The 15,744-nt window shown below is 41.8% G+C and overlaps 2 protein-coding genes across 7 annotated transcripts in view; one reads left to right on the top strand and one right to left on the bottom strand.

Moving 5' to 3' along the window:
* The first annotated feature begins 850 nt into the window (after positions 1-850).
* On the top strand, positions 851-8,928 carry LOC123702282 (cytoplasmic dynein 2 intermediate chain 2-like). Its single transcript, XM_045649988.1, has 4 exons — positions 851-1,855; positions 7,110-7,508; positions 7,979-8,166; positions 8,522-8,928. Exons 1-4 carry the CDS (start codon positions 1,061-1,063, stop codon positions 8,619-8,621), a joined length of 1,482 nt encoding a protein of 493 aa, XP_045505944.1. The 5' UTR covers positions 851-1,060; the 3' UTR covers positions 8,622-8,928.
* Positions 8,929-10,702: 1,774 nt separating this feature from the next.
* LOC123702279 (transcription elongation regulator 1-like) overlaps positions 10,703-15,744 on the bottom strand; it is a 60,534-nt gene continuing 55,492 nt past the window's right edge. For all 6 annotated transcript variants that reach the window (XM_045649976.1, XM_045649979.1, XM_045649977.1 and 3 more), the window contains 3 exons: positions 12,532-12,701; positions 11,603-11,736; positions 10,703-10,791 (listed from right to left, as the gene is read on the bottom strand). In XM_045649976.1, coding sequence (XP_045505932.1) covers positions 11,607-11,736; positions 12,532-12,701 — 300 coding nt within the window. In that variant the 3' untranslated portion in view covers positions 10,703-10,791; positions 11,603-11,606. The remainder of the gene's footprint in view (positions 10,792-11,602; positions 11,737-12,531; positions 12,702-15,744) is intronic.

Below are 15,744 nucleotides of genomic sequence, written 5' to 3'. Positions count from 1 at the left end.
TACATAGTATAAAAAATGTATGCTTATGGCTTTGATACGGTTTTGGAAATAAACCTTTAATAATAATTTTATATTTTTTATTGAACCCTGTGTTTTTCGATGGAGATTTTCTTTATGTTGTGGACCGCTGATTTTGTTAGATACCAGATTTCTATTGCTTAACAAATCCAATCAGCATACATAAACTTCAAGGAACTCTTCGAAAAATACGTGTTTCCAATTTTGAACCTTTTTAACAAGCAAATATAATATCTACCTACTTAATATACTATATAGGTATTGGCTATGTGCGAAGTGGGTGGTAGGGAACGGCAAATCGACCGTAGCGCACGACGTGGCAGAAATGTGAATTAATTCTGGGCTGTCATGTGTCAAATTGCTTTATTTTCATAACTTCCTTTATAATTTTAAGTAAAAACATAAAAATTAGCGATATGGGTCATAGTACATGCTGTGTCGTAAATTGTAAAAACAATGGGAAAAACAGTTCCTGCAAGTTTAATTCGTTTCCAACATCAAAGTGGACATTACAGCAAAGACAAAAATGGATAGCTGCTGTGAAGAGAAAAAAAATTTTTTCACCAGGAAGAAAATCGCTAGGTATAATATACACACTCACTTTTTACACTATTTTTTCCAATTTCGTTGAAAAACTAGTCGAAAATCAATATCACAAAAATATCTTAACATCTAGTTGACATCAGTTGAAATGATTTGACAGATGACAAGTCCTGAATAGTGTCATCGCGCACACAACGAATAGCACCGTCAATAAAATTTGTAGTAATTATCATACATGCATCATTTCAATATAGCGCCATCTATTGAAATTTATAAATTTCGAAGTGTATCAAATGCGCTTCATAATGGATCTTTCCAAAGGCATGAGATGTTTTACTGCGGTTTAGCGTAACTTATATTAGACGGGGAATTATTCAAAATATTATAATAATTAAGAGGTGATTTAAATTTTCCTTTGCAACACTCGCGTCACCATAGCAACGCGTCAACACAAAGTCACAAACAAAATAGCGTCGGCCGTACAAAAATATTTGCAGAAATGTCCGGTCTCAGCGGTTACGACAGCGAAGTGGTAGGATTCGATAGTGTAGCTACGAAAAAACGCTCTGAAATGAGCAACAGTACACAGACTAACTTCAGCGAGTCTGGCGTCGGTTGCCAGACGAATTCCTCAAACGACATTGGCTGTTCCGCGTCACCAGACGATTTTACAAACGACGTTCTCAAGGAATACCCGCCACCCGGCCTGAATGAGTTCCTGCGTAAGGTCGTCCCTGCTATGATGGACCAACTGGACCAAAACGACAAAGAAAATGTGTACAATTCCTCAGATTCCGATGAGGAGGAGGTTCTGAACGCGAAACTTTTCCAAGAGCTGAAAATCCAGGACGGTATAGGTTCGGGAGACCATCAGTCGTCCATTCTTAGCTTAACGTGGAGCAGCGCGGGGAATTCGTTAGCCGTGTCCATCGGACAATTGCATCATGAGGTCTGGTGCCAGAATTCAGGCTTGATCAAAGTGTACACTTTGAAACGCGCAGGCGGTGACAAGTTCGTCCATGCCTTGGACATTTCTGAGAAGAACTGCGTCTCTGTGTTGAAGTACCACCCTTCTGTGGCTGCTCTATTGGCATACGGGACTACATCTGGGGAAGTAGTGCTGTGTAATTTGATGAATGGAAGTTTGGAAGAAGGCACGCAATTGGCTTCTCCTTCTGGATGTCACGGTTCTCGACGTGTGTCCGCCTTGCAGTGGGCTGATGCTCCATTGGCTAACATATACTTGGTGATGCAGATCCATAGTAAGGGCAAGCGACGAGGCGCTGCTGATCAGGTAAAACTTTAAATCAGAACTTTATAGCATTCAAATGCTCATTCTTTAAAAAAAATCAGGTACCTAGGTAAAACTTGTCTGAAACATTAATAATAGAACATATCTATACATATAATAAAATCGTAGGAAAGTCAAAACTGTACATTGAATATTTTTTTAAAAGAATACTTGGGCCGTGATCTATAATCGATATAGAAGCCAAAAACATAGTTTTTAGAATTATTGTCTGTTTGTCTGTTTGTCTGTATGGTTGTCTGGGCTAATCTTGAAAAGTACTGCATAGATTGACTTCAAATTTTGCATGAATATTACTAACAGGTCGGGTGAGGCTATAGGCTACATATTATCAAGCTATCACCTACGGGGGAGGAGCTGTGAACCTTTATTTTTCTTACATATTCCGTGTACTACGACAGCGTACAATCTAAAGACTCATGTTTAAATGTTGTTTTTGAGTAAGCCATGCTATTATCTACCTTTACACTATAAAAACTACGTCATTTATGTAATTTTGGCAGAGAAACAGTTAAATGAATCTTAGCAGTATAAAGACAAATTTGAAACAGCGCCATCTATGAAGTGTTATAAAAATCAATTATTGAAACTATTGGAAATTAATAATTAAATGACGCATATATAAATGTTGTTTGACAATATCTAGATTGAAACTATAAAAATTATGCCATTTAAGTAACTTGGGAAGAGAAACATAGTTTAAAGAATGTAAGTTGTATAATGTTAATTTTGTAACAGCGCCATCTATGAGATTTCGTAAAAATCAAATCAATTTACATGTTAACACTACTGAATACACTGTTGAAAATTAATAATTTAAATATAATATAATCATGTTATTTATTTAACTCTTTAACCCATATCTTCCCTTCCCTATAAGGTATATTTCGTGTAAATAATAAATATACTACATTTTTTTAAAGTGAGGGTAGATGTTTATTATTTTAAGTAAAACTAAACACCATTATCTACAGTAATTAATCTAATATTGATTGTGTTCATTAGTTACAATTTTAAAAATCTTCGTGTTTTATAAATTTACCGCCCGCGGCTTCGCCCGCTTTGTCTAAAACCTAATAAAGTTAGTAGTTTAAAAGATTTAAGCATACAAAGGGACATAGGGACAGAGAAATCGACTTTTGACTATTGAATGCCATAAAACCAAAAATATGAAATGCAATCTTCGTGTTTTGTGAATTTTCACCATCATGCGTTCCCACTAAAGGTAAGTTGTTACATACAGGTATTTATTTTTTTATAATGATAGCAATTCATGTTTTTTGTTGGTATTATATTACAATTTTAGAATGAAATAATAAAATGATGAATTGATGAATTCTTTTATATATGACTTTTACACGATTTTGAGGTGCATTGGGAATAGTAGTTTTTGATAAAATTTTATTTTTAAGTAGCTTTTTTTATAGATTTCCATTTATTTTTGATTTTTTTATTTACAGATTCAATGCTCATAAAATTATATCGCCTTTGGAAGACAATTTCTGCTGACAATTTTACAACACCACTTGAAAATTGATGATTTGGTGATAAAGATAGTGGCAGCGAGGATTAAGTGGAAATATTAGTAATCATCCGCTTCGTTAATTTTTGACTGAAGTTAATGTCCAACGTCCAATGGTTCAATCATTGATCAATATCAATAATAGTGTTAATCATAATGGTTCAATCATTGGAAGTATCTCGGGAAATTTTGGAGGATATTTTTCAGGAAGGAGAGGAGGGGCAGCCAGCCACATATCAAACTACTACGTTTTAGTACCGAAAAAATGTTATTGCCAAATGAAACGTAAATTTTGCACTCACAACTGTACAAGTAATGTTTTTATTTTGACTTTGCGGTTATCTGATTATAATATTTATCGTTATGGCTATCGAGGTACCGACCGTACTGGGATCAGAGTACATGATATACAGTTCATCATCCAGGATTGCTAAGAGCATTTTCACACTGAAAAAGATGTTTTCTTTGAATCGTAGTTGCTTCATTTATTTATTTTTAATCATTTTACATAACTAACTAATATGTTTTATATTTTATAAATATATCATTTTCATTATTTATAAATAAAATGGATCCAACATAACTTTGTTGTGTATCATTTCTCTATTAATAACCCATAGGCATATTTTCCGAGTTAAGTTGCGGTCCTGAAATTATAAAAAATTTATGTATACTTTTGCCAAATATGTATAAGCTCATTGCTCAAGCTCATTTTTACATAAAAATAACAAAAACTAAACTACTAAATAAAATAAATTATGTAACGATTTTATAAGAAAACACAGTATATTTATTAGGAGACGGTGATCTCTTCCAGGCAAAAGATATTCATCAGCTCAATAAAATTGAATAGTATGTTGTTAGTTATTCTTTAGATTCACAATTGTAATGAGCATTTCCGCATGCAAGTTATTTCAAGTAGTATCGTAGTTTAGATATATCATAGTTTTGACACATTAAAGTTCCAACAAAACCCTCAAATGTTTGAGCAGAGTTGAGCAAGATAATTTGAAAAATGTGCCGCGTTAAGTATTATAGAAAAGGTTAGTTCGTTGGTAATTATTATTTCTTCTTCATTTACATGTTGTTAGTAAAAATAAACTTTGACTAACAGTCAAAGTATATTTTAACTAATACTACTTAATACTAACTATTATACTTATGTTCAGTATTTATCTGTATTATTATTGCTTGGTAATTAATATATTTTCATGTCGTATACCTAATTATAAACATAAGTTTGATGTGTTATTAGCTGGATTTATTGAAGTGAAAACTTCTTTAGCGGCGTTGGGTATAAAATCTAAAACTCGCGTCAGGAGTTCAGGACACGTGACCATCGAAAAAGCGTAAGACCGATGTTTTTTTTTTAGCCCTTATATTCCATGCGTAAGACAGATACCATTCCAAAATATCAAACATGCTGAACGTTAATAATCAAGTTTTCACTTCTGCCGGCACTCCCGGAGTGCAACCCGTCTTTTTTTTTACACACTCACAGACATAATATTTTATGTTAAAATCATATTAATATTTTTTCACAATTAAAAATATTTCCTTTTTTCTGATGGTGTTCGCATTGAATTAAAGGGCGCTGTCGTTCACAAAAAGTGATGTTATGAGGACCATATTCGGTCCTCATATCATCAAAAATCTGTGCGATAACAATAAACACTTGTGAGGCCCTCACGGCAGTCACGGATGAATTCTACACATACCCGTGGCCCTGTCGTTGATGCGGCTCGACGGAACACAGTGGGGTTTTGGTCGGTAGGAATCCGACATAACCCACGGCCTCTTCCCCGGAGGCCGTGGGTATCTATGCAAGATTTCCCCACTAAAAAAAAAAGGCCCTCACGGCAGATCGGGGCGGTCTGACGCGAAGTGGGGACAGCGTTGTCACTGTATCGCTTTTGCCACGCTGCGCTGTTCAACAGACTTATTCGATAGTTCAGTTTTGTGTTAAGACCGCTGTGACAACCAACCCGTGAGACAAACAAACCCGGTTTCCCCTATTATCCCGTTAGACCGAAACCCTCACTGAGAGGGAATTACGTCTCACTACTGATCACTACAGTCATATTTTATCTCGAGAATCTGAAACTTTACTCAATATGAAGACCGTTTGACAAATGATAGGGTGCATCATAATATTATTCGATCTCTTGAAGATGAACATGAGCATAAGCAATGACTAGAGTAGGGACGCGAATATTACAATTATTTGAGACAAGAACGATTAATATTTGTTTAATGAAAGATTAAGAATTGAAATTATTCGGTCTCTGAAAACGGACGAATTGCGAGAGGCCCGTCTTACTGCAGACGATTTCGTCATAGTCTTGATGACTTAGAGGTAAACAATCTACGAATTCGGTGGTGTGGTCCGACAAATATAAAAGTGGGTTTGCTTATAACCTCACAATTTATTACAGATCATCTTCTGTATAGGCGATATTAACGTAGTATGTTCTTTGCATGCTTTACATGCTTTAAAGTGGAGTAAGGAGACGGCTTTCGTTTGAAGATACACCGGAACCTTTGAAATCACTACTTTTAGAGGAACATACTGTGCAATCTAAAGTAATCTAAGTTAGACAATATTCGCTCTTATAGTAGTGCGTTTCAAATGATCCTTTGGTGCTCAATAATTATCAGAAGGTCCTTTCATGCTTACTTTTAAGATACAAGGTCAAGTTTACCATTTGATAGGATCCCTTTTGCCTGAAGGCCAACCTAAGTTTGTTTAAATATATTTTGTATTCGACTACAACGAATAGTGGAATACAAGAAATCAATATTTCTCAAATTTAAAACTGAACTCATTTCACAATTTTAGAACAGGTTAATTCGTATGTATGCAGTTTTAAATCGACATTAGAAGCTTTTCCTCAAGATGGTGATATCGGCACTCAGGAACTCCCTGAACGTGTTATAACGCCCAGGCCACAGTATTACAATTTTTCCTACCGTAGAGCAACGAATGTATTTTCGCATAGCAACGGAGGGGAACTCGGACGCGGGCCACGTAGGTACCACAAACATGCTTAGTTTGTGGTACCGAGCGCGAAAGAAAGTCATCGTGTTTTTAGTAAAGTTCCTATGTATACTGACGTAATTTAATACTTAGGTACATATTCTATAATGGTGCGCTCAAACTGTTAATCTACATTTAATTTAGATTATTATTTGAAATACTAAGTACTGTAGAATTTAAATCACATTCATTCATGTTGTCTTTAGATTTTAAGATTTTTTTATCAGTGTTCAATTTTAATGTAGTTAAATTTTATAAGAGACAATAATTAAGAACATTCAAAAATAAAGTGTCACGTATTTTTTTTTAAACGACGAATGACGAAAAACGACGTAATCGCGGACGAAGTCGCGGGCAACAGCTAGTTAATCGACTAAATATTTTATCCATCATGGTATTATCTATCCTTTAAGGTATCTTTAGATATTTTGTGAAGAAAGAATGAGTAAAGAAGTCGAACACATTAACTTTGCTTTAGTGATCTACGAGTGCTTTAAGAAGCCGTTGTTTTTTAAGTTATGGTGGCAAAGTGAAATTGTAGATTGTCGTTTTATTAAGAAATATTTTTGACGTTGCATGTACATATTTAAATAAATATCAGTAGTTAAATTCTAGTAAGAAATAACATAGAGATAGTAATTTCTTAAAAAAATTGTTAATTAATACACATTTTTCCTAAGGTGCTGTTCTCATCAGGCAGCGATGGCACTCTCAACGCGTGGCAAGTGAATGCGAACCTTAAAGTGTTCGAGAACATAATCTGTTATAACATCAACGCGACTCGTAAAGTTACACCAGACATTACATGCTTCGACTTCATAAAGCCGTCTCCGTTGCGACCAAGCTCAGATAAGCTACCAGAGGATATATTCATAGTTGGTTCTAGAAGTGGGGCGTTATATCTATGCAAGATTAAATCCCAGAATGACAATGTTGATCCCGTTTTTGATGTGTTAGATGGTCACAATACTTGTGTGCTTGATATAGCGTTTAGTGTGCAAAAGCCGAATATATTTGTTTCCGTATCTATGGATTCGGAGCTGCGTGTCTATGACGTTAAACAGAGCAGCGCTTTGAAGGTTGGTTTGATTTATTTACTAGCTTTCCGCGCGCGGCATCGTTCGTATGGTCAACGAAAAGTTGTCTTATACCAAATTTTTAATACAGCGCCATCTATCGGAATTTATAAATATTTGAATGATTCAAATTTTAGCAGATTTTCTTATTTTTCATGTCGCTCAAAAATATGTAGAAATACTGTGATTATTTTAAAAATCCGCAAGCATTCTAAATCATTTACTTTCAATTTGAAACCTAGGTTCGATTACTCGAAATCTTTCATAAAGCGTAGACCTTACGACAGGCAGACAAACATAAGGCCAATATATCAATTGTTTTTGTTTAATAGCAATAAAATATATTAATATCACAGAAATTTGTGGTCTTTTAATAAAAATATTTTATTAAATTCTTATTTGTACTTAACTAAGTCTCTGTGTCTGTGCAACAATCATTTTGATTTCATTTGATCACTTAATAATATTTTCAGGTCCTCTGTCTAGACTTCCCCATATCTTGCATGAGTTGGCTACCCACCGTGCCCTGCGTATTGCTCGGGCTAGCGCAAAACGAGAGAGATCTGCTCAAACTGTACAACGTGTCTGTCGGTAAAGCTGTTCAAGTCGAGGGTTTCAATGGAGACGCGTGTGTCACTTGCGTCGCTATTAATCAGGCTGGGTTCGTTGATATTTTATAAAAAAAAAAATAATATTACTAAAACACACAATTTGTAGAGGTGTTAGAGGTGCAGTTGATTGCTCTGGCGGGATCACGGGTGGACTAGAAGCCAGGTGTAAGAGGCGGGTTCGAATCCCGTATGGTGATAGAATTTTTTATTTTCTTTAAAAATTTATTATGTATTTTGCGTAATTATTGTAAGTGAAATATCCGTGAGGGGAGATTTAGCATATTCTTAAGTCTATATTCTCTGCTGTTGTAAAATTTGTAGGTTACCTATAGATGAAGCTTTTTGGAATCTTTTAATGATATTTTTTTATATTTCTTGCTACATACAATTGAAATATTTCGTCAGGTTGTGCCGAATCGCAGCTGGCGACACTGAAGGTAGAGTGCGAGTATGGGAACTGCCAACAAGGCGTATTAGGATGTCTGCAGAGGATTTCGACTTTTAGCTTTTAAATTAGTGTTTATTGAATAGTTTGTATTGTCTCTGATGGAACTCGTATATTTATAGATTCATAAAGAAGTAATTCGATAGACCTTTTTTTTATACGTTAAATTTTATATTCAAAATTATTGTTGTGTCACAGTGAAATACGTGCACTAGAAGAAAATTCGCTATATTTTTTACAAATTATAAGTAAATATAGATACCAGTATTTTTATCTAGTTAGTACTAATATTATTACGAATTTTACCAGATGACCATAGAATATTCTAGGTACTTGTTGTTCGACTTAATAAAGTTTATTTTCGTAATATTGTGTTTTTAGTTCTCATACTGTGCGAGCCACTAATAGTCTAATAATTCGATAAATCTTAACATTGATTAGTTATATCATGGTTATATCCTATCAAAAACGTTTTTTTTTATATATATAAGAATGCGGTCAATTTTATGCCAAAACTCAAATTTATTACTTAGTACTACTACTACTAGAGTGGCGCAGGGACCCAAAGTGAGTCTTGGCCTCCGACAATAAGAGCCTCCATGAGATTAAAGTCCAAAGACTCCGATGGCTCGGCTATGTGGAAAGAATGGGGGAAGATCGAGCAGCGAAACGAGCGTACCTGGGACAGCCATCTGGACGCCGGCCGGTTGGACGTCCCAGGTACCGCTGGAAAGACGAAATCGCTCAAATTTATTAATTATAGAATTTTTAATTATGTATTTCACTTATAAAATGTCAATATACTATTTTAAATAGCCCGGCCCCGGAGAAAAGTATAGAATACAAGCGCTTTGTAAAAGTTAGGTACATTGTTACTTGACTGATTCTTGAGACCATTTTTTTGCAGGCAACCTATCGCTAATTCATTGCAAACTTTCTTAACATTAATTTAATGTAAAAACAGATATCTGCATCGACCAGCGTGGACGTAGGCTTTAATCTAATTTGCCTTTGTACTTTACTACTTTAATCACTGTTTAATATGTAATTAGTACAGAAATGGTCTGACGACAGTATGAATGATATACTTAAGTTTTGGACGGCTACGACATATTATTATTTTTTTCTAAATTGTGAGCAAATTTAAGTAGTGATGCAACGAATACGAATACGAATATTCGTATTCGCCGAATAGTAGACATTTACCGAATATTCGTATTCGGCGAATATACAAATATTTAAAAACGAATATTTTTGTACGCAACTCTATTTACTACAGATTTAAAAATCGCGCGTAAAAATATGACGTGTGCAGAGGCCCTTAACCGCAACGACCGTTTTCCAAGTCTGAAAAATATTTTTCACTGAAGCCATGTACAGTCGCTTCGGAAAGACTCTTTTCAACGGCTGGAAACATCCAGACTGAAAAATAAAATCGCCTAAAACCAGAAAATCTACGAATTTTATGTTTTTTAAATAAAATTAGCCTATTGTAAATTTTCATTACTAGAAGAGTACAGTAAGAGTTACATTATGTTACGTTATGGACGATAAAGACCCATGGAGGGTTGTCGCGTAAAAGCCACAGGACAGTTCTTTGGCATATTATGATATATTATGTATAAGTTAGATATAAGTTACATATTATGTAATATTGACATGATTTTAAAAGAGCAACTATGGAGTTTCTTGCCGATTCTTCTCCATAGATACTGCTTTCCGAATCGGTGGTAAATGTTAAAATACTTATGTAATGACGATTCGAAAGTGCTACTAAATAGTAGTCTAATTGAATAAATGAATGTTTGAGTTTGAGTTTGAGTTTGAATTACTACATTTATTAAATAAATAAGTCTTTTATTACCAAGGTGAGATATTCGTATTCGTATTCGTATTCGCCGAATATTAGGTTTGATATTCGTATTCGTATTCGTAAAAGTAGTATTCGTTGCATCACTAAATTTAAGCAAATTTAAGCGAGCTTTAAGGCCCGCTTGTGCCAGCCTGGGTTAACACGGTAAACTCTGAGTTAAATTCTAATTGTTATAATTTAAACACACACTAAAATTGAGGTTTTGATATTAGTAATTTATAGCAATCGTCAAGATTTAAATAGGAAGTCAAAAAATAAAACACCATTATAAATTCACGTCATTTATTTAATAAAATTATCACTAGCGACATCTATTCACAGCAAATTTCTCTCCACGACATCTCCGTCAAATGGCGACTGAAAAAAAAGAACAAGCAACAATATTACATTTAAAATTAAAAAGTTACAATAAAAACAAATAAATTAATAATATTGTGGGATAAAAATGAAAAATGTTCCCAAAACTAGTGTCAAATTATATTAAGTCGAATAAAAATGTATGGGCAAAAATGAATAATTATTTTCTTTACTGGAATAAGGCTGGTTGCAGAGCTTGACCGACCGTCAGTGCGTACCGTCGGTCCTGACGATACGCATCAACAATTGTATGACTATGACACTAATGCGCATGACAATACGCGTGCGTATGGTCGGTCTAGCTATGAACGGTTTTATGAATTTCCATACATATGACAAGCGCGACTGACGTACGCACTGATGGTCGGTCAAGCTCTGCAACCAGCCTTAAAAACGGGCGACTAAAAAAACTGATGTTGATATATTGTTTTAATAACTTGAGCGCGAGCGGTATGAATTTGAGTACGCGAGTAACTAAACAAGCGACGAATATTAGTTTAGCAATCCTATAACCAGAATTATTTTTGTCTAAAACTTTAATTTAACGGTTACTGGTTTAAATACTCACCTTTTCTTTATACCTCGAATGGAACTTAATCCATACTTAATATTATAAATGCGAAAGTAACTCTGTCTGTCTGTCTGTTACTCAATCACGCCTTAACTACTGAACCAATTTGCATGAAATTTGGTATAGAGATACCCGATACCTGAGAAAGGATATAGGATAGGTTTTATCTCGGAAATCCCTCGGAAATGCCGCGGCTGGAAAGCTAGTAGTTTTATAATAAAAATGACTCATTTATATTACCATGTCAAGGTTTAGCCCGTCTCGAGGGCTCTGTGGCTGTGGGGGGTGGTGGGGGGCCCTTCTTGTCCAATTCTTCGAGATATGACATAATTATTTGCTCCCTCTCTTCAGGTACGTGCTCTAGCGCTGTGTATCTGTATGGAATAATGAGAATAACACAATAAATACATATTATAAGTTTATTGAACATTTTGATATAGAAGAAAAAAACATGCCGCGAAACTGTAGGAAATAAGAATAAAATATCAAATTCGAAGGTTTTTTTTTATTCACAAGTGTTTGTTGTTAGACGTGTGCATTGATCAATACATGATATAGACACAGTTGACAGATACATACAGTTAGGAAACTAAGCCCCTGTGATGAAATTATGACGTAAGCACTGTTGAAGCTATAGGGTGATATTTGGTGGGTAGGTGTATGTGTGCACATCACTTTTACTCACACATCGAAAATATCATCAACACATACAAACTTTTTTCTATAATATGTATCGTCTTTCAAATTCTGAGGATGTATCACCCGCTACTATCGATCTCCCTGAATACCCTTATGATTCTCGTAAACACGCTTGCTTGTGTGCGTGAGCCATTTCGAACGTTTTGTATGAAGTTTCCTTACTGTGTGTATCACAGTGATATAGAGGTTCATTGAATATGTTATTAGACAAAGCAAAAAAAAAGGCCACCATATTTTTGATCGTAAATTTCGTGTAGTAAAAACATTGATATAATTGGTCTGGTAGCACCCCCCGCTCACCTGGCGTCCCCCCTGGTAGCACCTCCCCCCGCTCACCTGGCGTCCCCCCTGGTAGCACCTCCCCCCGCTCACCTGGCGTCCCCCCTGGTAGCACCTCCCCCCGCTCACCTGGCGTCCCCCCTGGTAGCACCTCCCCCCGCTCGCCTGGCGCCCCCCTCCCCCCCGCTCACCTGGCGTCCCCCCTGAGCGCGTCGTGCACGGCGGTGAGCGCGGCGGGCGAGTCCCTCACTGCGGCCAGCGTGCGGTGCGTCACCGAGCGCGTCTCGAGCAGCAGCTGGCGCAGCGCGCCCTTCGCGGCCAACGCCTTGTCGCGCTGGTAGTCGCGGAACTCGCGCTCCATCTGCGCACACGCATACAACACGAGTTAGAGCGAGCAGTTAACGGCTGAGCGACGTACACGGACTGATCGAGCTGTCGCTACAAACCGCACAGTTGACGGCTTACGGCTTGAAGCGGTCGCGACTGCTCGAGCAGTCCGTGTACGGCAATGAATGAATGTCTATAGTTCACCGTATGGTCGCGGCTTCAAGCCGTCGGACTCAACTACTTGAAGTGGTCCGTGTACGGGCACCCTTAGTGCTGGTACAGACACACACACACACACACACACGCGCACACACACACACACACACCTGCTGCGCGCTCCGGTAGGCGGGCGCGGCCGCGTGCTGCGCGAGCTGCTTGCGCACGTCGCGCCAGTGCGCGGTGCACACACACACACACACACACACACACACACACACACACACACACACACACACACCTGCTGCGCGCTCCGGTAGGCGGGCGCGGCCGCGTGCTGCGCGAGCTGCTTGCGCACGTCGCGCCAGTGCGCGGTGCACACACACACACACACACACACACACACACACACACACACACACACACACACACACACCTGCTGCGCGCTCCGGTAGGCGGGCGCGGCCGCGTGCTGCGCGAGCTGCTTGCGCACGTCGCGCCAGTGCGCGGTGCACACACACACACACACACACACACACACACACACACACACACACACACCTGCTGCGCGCTCCGGTAGGCGGGCGCGGCCGCGTGCTGCGCGAGCTGCTTGCGCACGTCGCGCCAGTGCGCGGTGCACACACACACACACACACACACACACACACACACACACACACACACCTGCTGCGCGCTCCGGTAGGCGGGCGCGGCCGCGTGCTGCGCGAGCTGCTTGCGCACGTCGCGCCAGTGCGCGGTGCACACACACACACACACACACACACACACACACACACACACACACACACACACACCTGCTGCGCGCTCCGGTAGGCGGGCGCGGCCGCGTGCTGCGCGAGCTGCTTGCGCACGTCGCGCCAGTGCGCGGTGCACACACACACACACACACACACACACACACACACACACACACCTGCTGCGCGCTCCGGTAGGCGGGCGCGGCCGCGTGCTGCGCGAGCTGCTTGCGCACGTCGCGCCAGTGCGCGGTGCACACACACACACACACACACACACACACACACACACACACACACACACACACACACCTGCTGCGCGCTCCGGTAGGCGGGCGCGGCCGCGTGCTGCGCGAGCTGCTTGCGCACGTCGCGCCAGTGCGCGGTGCACACACACACACACACACACACACACACACACACACACACACACACCTGCTGCGCGCTCCGGTAGGCGGGCGCGGCCGCGTGCTGCGCGAGCTGCTTGCGCACGTCGCGCCAGTGCGCGGTGCACACACACACACACACACACACACACACACACACACACACACACACACACACCTGCTGCGCGCTCCGGTAGGCGGGCGCGGCCGCGTGCTGCGCGAGCTGCTTGCGCACGTCGCGCCAGTGCGCGGTGCACACACACACACACACACACACACACACACACACACACCTGCTGCGCGCTCCGGTAGGCGGGCGCGGCCGCGTGCTGCGCGAGCTGCTTGCGCACGTCGCGCCAGTGCGCGGTGCACACACACACACACACACACACACACACACACACACACACACACACACACACACCTGCTGCGCGCTCCGGTAGGCGGGCGCGGCCGCGTGCTGCGCGAGCTGCTTGCGCACGTCGCGCCAGTGCGCGGTGCACACACACACACACACACACACACACACACACACACACACACACACACACACACACACCTGCTGCGCGCTCCGGTAGGCGGGCGCGGCCGCGTGCTGCGCGAGCTGCTTGCGCACGTCGCGCCAGTGCGCGGTGCACACACACACACACACACACACACACACACACACACACACACACACCTGCTGCGCGCTCCGGTAGGCGGGCGCGGCCGCGTGCTGCGCGAGCTGCTTGCGCACGTCGCGCCAGTGCGCGGTGCACACACACACACACACACACACACACACACACACACACACACACACCTGCTGCGCGCTCCGGTAGGCGGGCGCGGCCGCGTGCTGCGCGAGCTGCTTGCGCACGTCGCGCCAGTGCGCGGTGCACACACACACACACACACACACACACACACACACACACACACACACACACACACCTGCTGCGCGCTCCGGTAGGCGGGCGCGGCCGCGTGCTGCGCGAGCTGCTTGCGCACGTCGCGCCAGTGCGCGGTGCACACACACACACACACACACACACACACACACACACACACACCTGCTGCGCGCTCCGGTAGGCGGGCGCGGCCGCGTGCTGCGCGAGCTGCTTGCGCACGTCGCGCCAGTGCGCGGTGCACACACACACACACACACACACACACACACACACACACACACACACACACACACACACACCTGCTGCGCGCTCCGGTAGGCGGGCGCGGCCGCGTGCTGCGCGAGCTGCTTGCGCACGTCGCGCCAGTGCGCGGTGCACACACACACACACACACACACACACACACACACACACACACACACACCTGCTGCGCGCTCCGGTAGGCGGGCGCGGCCGCGTGCTGCGCGAGCTGCTTGCGCACGTCGCGCCAGTGCGCGGTGCACACACACACACACACACACACACACACACACACACACACACACACACACACCTGCTGCGCGCTCCGGTAGGCGGGCGCGGCCGCGTGCTGCGCGAGCTGCTTGCGCACGTCGCGCCAGTGCGCGGTGCACACACACACACACACACACACACACACACACACACCTGCTGCGCGCTCCGGTAGGCGGGCGCGGCCGCGTGCTGCGCGAGCTGCTTGCGCACGTCGCGCCAGTGCGCGGTGCACACACACACACACACACACACACACACACACACACACACACACACACACACCTGCTGCGCGCTCCGGTAGGCGGGCGCGGCCGCGTGCTGCGCGAGCTGCTTGCGCACGTCGCGCCAGTGCGCGGTGCACACACACACACACA

This window comes from Colias croceus, chromosome 23, assembly GCF_905220415.1.
Source record: "Colias croceus chromosome 23, ilColCroc2.1".
Taxonomy (NCBI): domain Eukaryota; kingdom Metazoa; phylum Arthropoda; class Insecta; order Lepidoptera; family Pieridae; genus Colias; species Colias croceus.
The sequence above is the reverse complement of the archived record's forward strand: the minus strand, read 5'-3'. Positions and strand labels throughout refer to the sequence as shown.